This window comes from Argiope bruennichi, chromosome X2 (genome assembly GCF_947563725.1).
Source record: "Argiope bruennichi chromosome X2, qqArgBrue1.1, whole genome shotgun sequence".
NCBI lineage: Eukaryota > Metazoa > Arthropoda > Arachnida > Araneae > Araneidae > Argiope > Argiope bruennichi.
The window spans coordinates 7,465,142-7,476,343 of record NC_079163.1 but is presented as its reverse complement, the minus strand read 5'-3'; the positions used below and the strand labels follow the sequence as shown (position 1 = coordinate 7,476,343).

The window sequence follows — 11,202 nt, the reverse complement described above, 5'->3', positions numbered from 1 at the left end:
ATTGGTATTGCTTTCGACGTGTATATACATTATCGCTTGACTTTAAAATAGGGGACTTGAAAGGTTTTAAAAATTAATTCCGCAATTCACTGTTTAAAGAGGCAAAAATCCTTATCTAGATGCGAGAGGGTAAAAGGATCGAAATATTTCTCACAAAAAGATAATTCTGTTTTACCAAAAGACAATTCTTGGTGTGTGTGTGTGAAGTAAAAGGCTAACATTATTATATATTTGCAGAATAATTATTTAACAAATCGAATACACTTTGGCTGTAGCTTGAAACAAAAGAAAACAATTCGAACACTGCACATTTTTTTATAGAAATAAACAGGAACGTTCACTCTAAAAGTAAAATTTTTTGGATGAAAATTCAACAACATTCAAGTAACAATTACTACAATGAGTTTTCACCAAGAATTCATGTTGTAAAATCAAGTTTTTTTACAGTATACGTTTATGTTTATTATCTTGTGAGAATTAGTAGCAAAATTTTCCCGAATTTTAATTTAAAAGGCAATCTAAGTCAAATAAATGAGAGCTGTTCCTCCACCCACCCCCCCATCTTTAAGCTCCAATGAACCATTGAAAAAAAAAAAAAAAAAGACGAGAACCGAGAACAAAATTAATCTATTACCTGAAGTTATATACGAACATGTTTACTTTTCAATATAATCATCGAGAAAATGCGGGCATTTGTCATATCAGTGGATTAAGTTGCCGATCCCCACTTCGAAAAGCATTGCCTTCAGGGAGGTGAGATAGGTCTTGACATTTCGTTGAAGCTCCTCATTAGACTAGAATTTTTTAGTCATTCTGGCCTAATTCTTCAAATCAGAGAAGAGATGAAAATCACTGTTCTAAGCCGTGGTTTCTGTGGTGGGAGACAAGGGTGGAAAATTGTCGCAGAAGAAAATCTTTTTTGACGAGTTGATCAAGTCCTTTGAAAGAAACGGAGGTTTTTGGAATCCCAAGAAGTGAGCTGGCCAACCAGCATGCCAAAATTGCGGCGTTGAAAGCTGAATATTTAGATATTCCTTCTTCATATTCTTTTCTTCAACGAAAATTCAAAGAACTTCCATACTAATGAGGAGCTTTGAAAGAACGTTAAGGCCCATCTCGCATCACTAGCGGCAATATTCTTCTAAGAAGGGATTGGAAACCTGTTTCTACGATATGACAAATAGTTGAATATTTAAGGCGACTACGTCAAAAAGTAATCATATTTAATAAATTCATTTTGTCTTTTTCTATGGTCCATCGGAGCTTGGGAAAAAAGGGGGGAGGGGACAGCACTCGCGCATTTTTTTTTTTTTTTTGGATATTTAAATGTGAAACTGAAAATACGTAAATTCGTAGGCAACTTAAAAATTAAGTGTTAAATATTATTCAACTGTTCTGAAACATTGACAATTTACACCTGGTAGCATACAATCAAGCTGCTATTGTGATGCTTTAAAAAAATCTGTGGATAAGATTAGTGATATAAATAAATATATAAAAGAGCGCATGTACCGTTTAAATTACGCTGGTATCTTCGTAATGTAACAATGTTTTTCTAACGGTGTTTTCAAAAGAAACGAAGAGCGTAGCTTCGTGAAACAAGCAGTAGATATCAGCTGAAAGTAGAAATTAAAAGTCTTTAAGTATTAAGTAAATTAAGTTATTTTAATTAATTAAAAAAAGTTATTTTTCTCTTTCTTGAACTATCCTGTACCAAAACTGAACTAATACTGCAAAAATAAAATTGAAAAATTGATAGCGGTTATAATTCGGTAAGTAAAGGGTTAAAATTTTATTAGATTTGTACTTATGTTACTGAAACAACGTATAAAAACTTGATATTTGATCTACAAATAAGCAGAATTAAAAAAAATATATCAAATTATTTTTATAACGAATTAAAACCTTTTTCTGCACCCCCATCAAAACATTTTTAAATTTTTAAAAGTTGCTGGTATTTACCATTTTATCTAATATTTTACCATGATATAATTTAAAATCTTGTTTTCTCTTCAAAAGCAACATGCCAACATTTTAATTATATTTTAGTACCTTTTGACATTTATTCAGTTTTTACATGCATAACATTTTTTTATATATATTTAAACCATACGTCTGGCTAAGTATAGTCGGGACTGGCTCTTGCGCCAATAAAATCTAAAAAATTAAATCCAATCCAAAACCTTTTTCTTCGGATAGAAAATAAGAATTAATTTCATCGAACATTCTACAGGGTGCGGCAGAAAAACCCGGACAAACAAATTTTAATATAACTTGATTAATAAATTAACAAAATATAACAAATAATAATAAGAGTAGACTTTTACTGATAAAAAAATTTAATTGGTTTCAAAGACGCCGGCTTTTGCAGCGATGCAGAGGCTCAAACGCTTATTGAAATTTTCAGCAATGGGCCGCAAGTCTTCTTCCTTTAATCTATCCCATTCTAGCAGAAGCCATTGCTTTAGAGAGTCCAAGCTTTTATGTCGTTTAGTGCAAGCCCTAGACTCCAAAATGTACCATACCCTTTAATCATGGAACTGAGATTCGGCAAGTATTGTGCCCGTTCTTCAGATGATATCACGTCCAGAAAATGTTCCTTACAGCACTCTTCTGTCTTTTTAGCCTTGTGAGCTGATGTAGAGTCTCGTTGAAATTCCCACTTTACACTGTAGAATTGCGTTTTGGCCATGGAAATATAACAGCTTCTAGAATGTCCCACTGATACACTTTTTTAATTATTTTATCTCCCTTATCCACAAAAACCAGAGATGTTTTGCAGCTTTCGCAAATTCCGCTTCAGACCATTACCGACTTTGGATTTTTGTGATATTCACCAATTGCTGAAATGCTTGGTGAGTCTACAGACCAGATCCTATTGTTCTAGGAATTACGAACTTTTGGACGGTAAAGAGCTTCTCATTAGTGAAAAGGAATCTCACTCAGTTCTGACATGCGGCCCGTTTCAAAAGTTTTCGGGGTCTTTGGAGCCGCACAAGTTTGTTTTCTTCAGTAAGAAGCTGAACTTTCTGGACCTTGTAAGGCTTCAGTCCAAGCTCTGATTTTGTCATTCGTTGCTCTGATCGGTCCCTTATTTCCAGTTAGTTCACTAGCGATCTTTTTCATGGGAACCTTCGAATTTTATTGAACTCGCTTTTTAATAACCTACGGCTACTGAAAGTGTTGACCATACGTTTTAGTTCACTTCTTGGACTTTGACCATCATTGCCAAGCTCTTTGAAACGATACATTGCATCAGACACTGTTGCACATTAAGCAAACGAACCACTTCATACTGTTCGTTTTCCAACTTTAAAATAGCATATATTTTGCTTGGCACTGTAAAAAGGCCAAAAATCAGTACATAAACTAAAAGATATATTATAAAATATGTTATAATTGAAGTGGTAGACAAAAAGAAATGAATTAACTTCTATTCTATGGTGTAATAACTTTGTCCGGGTTTTTGTGCCACACCCTGTACTTATTGGCCACAATTTCAGTCCAAAGAGAAATATTTATTTCGAGCAGTTTGAAAAACCGGCTAATTGAGACCTGTGAAAAGAGAAAATTTCACAATTATATATTCTTGGGAAGTCATGCTATTTTCAGATGAACGATGACTTTTGGGTTTTTTTTTATAACGATAAGCGTGAACATTATGTGTGATAAATTTCAATCTTTACATTTCTCAAAGATAATGGTGTAGAGTGACGGAAGTCAGCAGTACACAAAATTATGGTAAGAAATACACAAAATAATACTTAAAGCATATTCTGAAATTTTCTCTTGCTCGAAGTATGAATATTATTCTATAAGCAAATTTATATTACTTGTATGGAGATTTTCAGCAAAAAATTGTATGTTTTTAAAAATAATTTCAGGTCGGTCCGAGCAAAAGCGATTCTGGCGTAAGATAGGCTTTTGAAGTCTTGAAACGAATTTCGGATAGCAAAATAATAATTTACTAAGATTTTTGCTGTTTATTACATTGCATAAATTGATATAGTAAGGACTTGATGATACATGAAAATGATAAATAAATTAATGTAAAAAATTGACATTTTAGTCACACATCTTAACAATTAAAAATCAAATAACAAAAATAATTATTTTAGAAATTTATATAATTGGTATGCGACTTATAATCATTTTAGAAATTTTAATTATTAGTATGCGAATTATTGGAATAAAGCTACAATATGCGAATTTTGTTTCATTTTCTTACTTGGTTTATTTATGGCAACTTTCTTGGTAATATCATTATAATTTAGGGTGTGTTTTTTAAAAATTATTCAGATTCAATAGATAAAATGAGTGTAGAAGTAAATCGTTCTTGACTAATGCTAGATTTCAAGTTAAATTTTTTATTATCTTCAGTTTTGAGAAAGAGTGTTCTGCGAATGCGTCAGTAATCGGCAAGGTCAACACAATTTTCCGAACAATAATAAAATTCGGATACAACTCAAACTTTTAAAAAAAATAAATATTGTTATATTATGCTCCTAAAAGTAAAAAAAAAGCTTAACAATGAATTTTGATTTTATAAAATAAATCAATGCAAACATCGTCATCTTGCAAAATCACATATAAGACTTTGTAACGTTAAAGAAGATCGTCTTCAGTCAATTTGTGAATATCATCCGAATTATATTGAAAATTCGAGGACGTCAGTCAATTTGTGAATATCATCCGAATTATATTGAAAATTCGAGGACGTTATAAATTCTCATGTTCGTCGTAAATTTCGAATCTTTTCTTAAAAGAAATAATTTGACGGTAACTTGAAAACATTGGATTCCGAAATATTTTTTGTCAATGAAATCAGTTTCAGCTGATTGTTTCCTTTCAAACATTTTTTTTCTTTTACTTCCTGTTCAATGTTTTTATTTTTAATTTGAAATAATTTTCATAGTAAAAATCAATACAATAATAATTCAATAATTCATAAAATTTTCATCTCTTCATTTAGTTGTTAAAGAGGATATATCATACTTAAAAAAAAAAAAATCTGTTCTAATCTTTCTTGTCAACATAAATTCATGCTATTTTCAGAATAAGTGAAGTGAATTACAACTTTTGATATTAGAATTGTATTTCTGAGTCATAAATTATTGTTTGAATACTTGCTCTCTTATGCTCTCAGGATCAGAGTTTTAAATAAATCCATAGTCAGTCATAGATTTTCTATCAAAAATATTAAATCCTTTTAATACAGATTTAAAATTAAATTTCTTTGAATCAGTCATCTGTTCTTGAGGTATGATTAGACTTCAATTCGAGTTCACGCTCAATTCAATTGGCCAATAGAATAATTCAAAAAGCTCTAACCTGTCAGAAAGGAAATGAAGGTAACTAGTGGATATTTCACATTTTAATCAAACACAGCTAGCATATTTACAGGAAAGCGCACAAAGACAAAGCAACACAACTAGACATCACAACGTATACAACAGGACTAACCCAATATAAAAAAACTCAGAGGGGAACACAGCGCCCTCGGGCGGAAAACATTGGACCTCAAGGGGTGTAAATAAAGTTTTAACACACTTCCCCGAATGACCAAGGAGTTCATTCAAATTATTTTCTCCCATATCTAATTTTAACATAAATTAAAATTTCTATAAATTCACATCATTTAAATCAATATTTATGTTGCAATGTTATGAAAATTTCAATTTATTAAATATTTAAATGCTTGAATATTTTTAACATTTTACATTTAACACATCAGGCATAATGCAACATTAATATAAGGCAGAATTTCAGTGACACAAATTCAATATTTCATAGCAATAATTTACATACTCTCAAACTTATCATAATAAAGTTAAATACAAGTTAAGGAAAAATATCTTCACATTTGCATTTAAATTCCAAATCTCAATATTGGTTCCTAAGAAACATAATGAAATTAATAATAATATTCAAATTAATCATTAATCAATTTCCAGGTTGAATAACAATTGAACAGGCCTTTTAATACAGGTGTATTCGTTTTAACTTGACAAGATCTAACTTTACCATCTCTGCCAGGAAATACAGCTACTACTTTTCCTAATTTCCAAAAATGCCTAGGAAGTTTATCATCATTAATTAATACAGTATCATCAACTTTAAATTCTCTAACTTTGGCGGTTGGTTTCGCATAATGAGTACATCTTATCATTAAAAGATATTCTTTAAGCCATTTTTTCTAAAATGATTAGTTAACCTTTCACGATAATTAAACCTTTTAATTACCATTTTCTTATTACTTAAATTAGTGTCGATAGTAAGCCTTGCAGGAGGTAAACTACTAACTCTTCCTCCCAATAACAAATCAACTGGAGTAAGAGGTACAAGTTCCTGAAAATCAAAAAACACATAAGTCAAAGGACGAGAACTAAGCACACCTTCAATTTCAATAATTAAATTCCCTAATTCTTCTCGAGACAAAGTGGTTTTGCCTAAAGTTTTTCGAAGGGCAAGTATCACAGATGCTTCACTATGTTTATCTTTCTGTCTCAAATGACCCAGCTTCCCTTCATCAACTTCAGAACAAGATGTATCATCACCGTGATTATCTTTTTTGTCATCTTTAACTTTATCCCTTTCTTTCTGCCGATCAGATCGTGGCCCTCTTTCAACTTTAGATCGTCTATATTCTCTTTTACCACGATAAGCACCAACACCACTAGAAACAGCAGCACCGGACTTTACATTAGAAGTTCCAGATCTATTGCCACCACCACGACCTGTAGAACTTTCATAACGTGCACTGCTTCCACTTATAATAGTAGGTTGGTCAGTATTATTACCAAAGAAGCTTCCTCCTCTAGATCGTGAATTGACACCCCTTTCTCTTCCATTTCGCCTGCGTTCTCTATTCTGTTCGCTTCTTGTGGAATGTTCATGTTTTTTCTTTTTCACCACGTTGTTTGTCTTTATCATCTATTACAGAAATACTGTCCTTTTTTGGAACCTCTGAAGAATCCAGTTCACTTTTTTTAGAACTTTCTTTATTAAATGATTTTGGTTTTTCAAAATGAGTCTGTTCATATTTTTCAGGTGTCTTTTCAATATCTTTTGCAGAACTTTCACTCTTTATTTTTTCATTCTTTTCTTCTTTTGCATCTTTTTCTTTTTTCACACTAGAATCCAATTCAGTCTTTTCACTGAAAGCATTTTCTTTAACAGGTTCCAACTTTTTGTCAGGTGTAGAAGAGGAGGTAATGGCAGCATTAGATCGCCTCAGAGGTGTGATATTTTTCTTTGGAGGCCTGACACTTTCAAACTGCATAGAAGTTATTGGTGGTGGGTGATGATACCATTAACGTCTTTTAGATTCTACAGGATATGAAGTCCCTCCCCAATCCAGGGTAACAGACTTTTCTTTCTTTTCTTCTCTGGAATTAAGTCCTTTTCCATCATGTTCTGGTTGAGAACTAATTTCAGGTCTGTCTATAGTGTGCCTATCATCTTTAGTGGATTCTCTACTTCCTCTTGAATCTCAGCCATCTGGCCGTGGAGGTCTATCCTCTTCCCACCTTTCTTTATCTTATCTTTCGTATCGACCATTCCTATCCTTTCCAGAGTTTTCTCTAGAAGTTTCATGGGGCTCATCAAAATGATCTGATGGCATTCTATCTTCATAATCTCGATAATTAGATCATGAAGTAGATTTATTGCTTTTGTCTTTTAATTCACGACTATGGCATTTAATGGTTGCAGAAAGCATAAATGGACTAGATGTTACACCGAATAGTACGCGTGTCATTCTCAGAATTTTGTGAGACTTCGAAACCTGGTCATCTGGGAACCAGAAAAATCTCAAATAATCCCTATCCTCCTTAGCTATTCCAATTTTTAAAAATGCTCCTTGTATATCACTACAAAATGCATACTCAAATTCGCTAAATCTCAACAGCACATCAAGGTTTCTAGGATTCAAAGGCGGACTAGGTGTAAGACAAACATTTAAAGACTTACAACCTTTACCTTTTGAAGAAGCGTCAAAAACCATTCTAACCTTCGTCGATTCTTACAACTGCGGAATGAGGCATATAGTATGCGTTTTCTTCATTTTTCGAACAGTATTCCTCAACAATATTCAGATTTAATTGATCTGCAATAATATTCTTATATCCATTCAAATGCCAATTATTTTCTTTCATTCTCATACATAAATTTTCAATTCTGCACTTAACTATCTCGGAGTTATTATGCAATTCGTCAGGAGTTTTATCCCAAAAGAGCTAAGCTTCCTTTCTTCCATTTTTGAATTTTAAATTGTTTTCAAAGCGCGCAATTAAATCCTTGTCACAATCAGAAATATTTTCCGATTTCTATTATTCCCATAGAATCTAATTCCCAAAACATTTTTAAATTTTCATTCTATTTTTAAAACAGAAACGTTCTTGTCGCAGTTTAAATCTAATGGTGAGATTCGTCCTTGCACGACTTTACCGAAAATTGTATCAATTACAAATAATGTTTTAATTAAATTTTCCCTTTTGTCTGAATGAATTTTCCAAAAAAATTGCGCTCCAATTAAGAGAAAAAATTCGTTTCCGAAAGACTTAAGCATTTGAAAGTTGTATATTTTTCTTACTAAGCATCTTTTCTAATTTATTAGACGACACTTTAAAAGAAGAACTAGAAATAACTTCGCAAAATAAGGCTTCAATTTCAATACTTTTTTCAGAGTCACCAGAATTGCAAAGAGTAAATTTCACAACTTTATATGTTTTTTCTATCGGGTCCCTCAAACAAAATGTATAAACTAACAGTTTTTCTGTTCTCATTATAGGCAATTTCAACAAGTCAGCTATTTCCCTTTTCAAAATGCATCGCTGCGAAGCGTTGTCTAGGAAAATATTTACCATTTTTCCTTTTTCTCCCTGCTTCAATAAAGCCGAACATGTCTCTAAAAGAACCTTACCCTCATTGATATTTATGTTCGAACAAGTTACAATTTCTTTCCTCTCTACTTCTGACCTTTCACCCCCTGCGGGTTCAGAGGGGGTTGACGCGTCGGAAATTAGCTCTGAATGCCTACGGCGACATTTACCACATGTCAGTTTTGAGGTGCAATTTTTGTAAACATGTCCTGCTTTCGTGAGCCACAAGAAACATATCTCGTTTCTTCTTAAATGTGTCTTTCTTTCCTGAACCGGCAAGGGGCAAGTTGAAGAATCGTGGTCGGATATAGGCTTTACGCAAAATAAGCATTTTTTCACATCTATTACAAAGGAAGACGCATGCGGAGTATTCGAGCTTATTTAGTTATTTCGGTTGTATAATTCAAATTTATTCTTATTGAATTCTCCGTATTTATGTTTAGGTTTTTCATAAGTGCTAATTCTAGATTCTGGGAGTGCATCTGTGCCAAATTCTTTGATTAAATGTTGATTTCGCTTGCGACATTGAATTTCGATTTTTAGGAATTCTAATAAATCCGAAATAGCATTTTCTCTTTTCGAGTACATTTTATGTGAAAATTCCAAAGATAATTCCCTAGGGATAGATTTTAACAATATGGAACATAACAGTAAAGAACTATAACTGTCTGGACTAACACCATTATTTTCTAAACCGCGTATGTGCGTTTCACATATAGAATATAATCTGCGTAACGACTTAACATCGTTTGCTTTTAGTACAGGATTTAAATTTAATAGTTGGGACATATCAGCATCAATAATCATCTCGGTTCTACCGAATCTTTCTTTTAGAATATTTATCGCACCATCATAATTTTCTGCTTTTAGAGCTATGCTCCGAACAGCCATTTCAGCATCGTTAATTAAATAAGATTTCAAATAATTAAATTTTTCCACATCGCTAAGACTTGAATTTTTATGTATGACTGTATCAAATTGAGAATAAAAGTCATTAAATTTCAGAATGTCTCCATAAAATTGAGGTATTTGTAATCTCGGAAGTTTGACTGAACATTCTTGAGGGTTTCTGTTAATATTTCTATCATTGATAGTTTCGCTTTCATTTTTTCGCAAAAGTTTCTCAGCTCGTATTTTCCAAGTTATTATTTGATCCCTGTATTCTTGTTGCCGTTCCACTTCGTTAGTCAGATATTGCTCTTTTCACAAATTTAAAATCTCTGAGTCAAGTTTCTTTAGTTGATCATCTTTGTCTAATAATTTCGCTTACAGTTCTTAGATTATATCTAAAGATCTTTCATCCGTTTTGTTTATTTCCTGCTCTAGTTGTTTAAAATGTTCTGCTGCCACCTTTCTGACAGGGGTTCTAACTTTTTTTAAGCATTCCAGATCCATTTTAGCTAATTCGCATCTAGTTTTAGTTTCGCATCTAAAGGTATATCCAGTCGAATTGGGCGCTCCCAGGTTTCGGCACCAAAAATGATTAGACTTCAATTCGAGTTCACGCTCATTTCAATTGGCCAATAGAATAATTCAAAAAGCTCTAACCTGTCAGAAAAAAAATGAAGGCAACTAGTGGATTTTTCACATTTTGTTCAGACATAGCTAGCATATTTACAGGAAAGCGCACAAAGACAAAGCAACACAACTAGACATCACAACATACACAACAAGACTCACCCAATATAAAAAACAAAGAGAGGACACAGCGCCTTCCGGCGGAAAACCTTGGACCTCCAGGGGTGTAAATAAAGTTTTGACAAGGTATTGCAATATTCCGTGTAAAAACCACCGCATTAAACCGAGCGTTTTCTTTATAAAACGCAAATATTAAGCGCTTCTTCTCATTCTGTATTATCCCAACTCATATAACTTAGTTCAGTTGAGTTCAATTCATATAATTACAGTTATTTTCTCAAAATTGGACAGATGGGGAAAATGAAACCCCCTTTCGAAACTTCACCAACTGGAAAATATTTAATGGCAGGCATTTTTGGAATGTTTCGAAAAATTTGATTAATCATTTTATAAAAATTCTCTCATTTCAAAAATCCATTTTTCATCAAAGAGCACAAGCACTTTTTTTTTAATATATTTCTGAATATATTCCAAGATTATAATAGATTTTCTGAATGTTTTCCAAGATTTTAAAACAAATGACACAAGGTAGAGTTGGTGCCGTTATAAAATTGAAAAAGTTTCAATTACTGTTCTGCTGAATTAACTTAGATTCTGAAAGAACGAGACTATTCAGTTCATTTCAAAAATAACATTGGCATTTTTTTGTGAGTGCTTCGTGTAAAGGAGAATGGTCGAGATG

General features: G+C 32.5%; 1 protein-coding gene across 1 annotated transcript; it reads right to left on the bottom strand.

Moving 5' to 3' along the window:
- Positions 1-7,651: 7,651 nt before the first annotated feature.
- On the bottom strand, positions 7,652-8,005 carry LOC129960379 (uncharacterized). Its single transcript, XM_056073790.1, has one exon. It carries the CDS (start codon positions 8,003-8,005, stop codon positions 7,652-7,654), a length of 354 nt encoding a protein of 117 aa, XP_055929765.1.
- Positions 8,006-11,202: the final 3,197 nt, after the last annotated feature.

Bases quoted from the DNA above. Each gene is read 5' to 3' on its own strand.
- LOC129960379 (XM_056073790.1), bottom strand. From the start codon at position 8,005: ATGGTTTTTGACGCTTCTTCAAAAGGTAAAGGTTGTAAGTCTTTAAAT.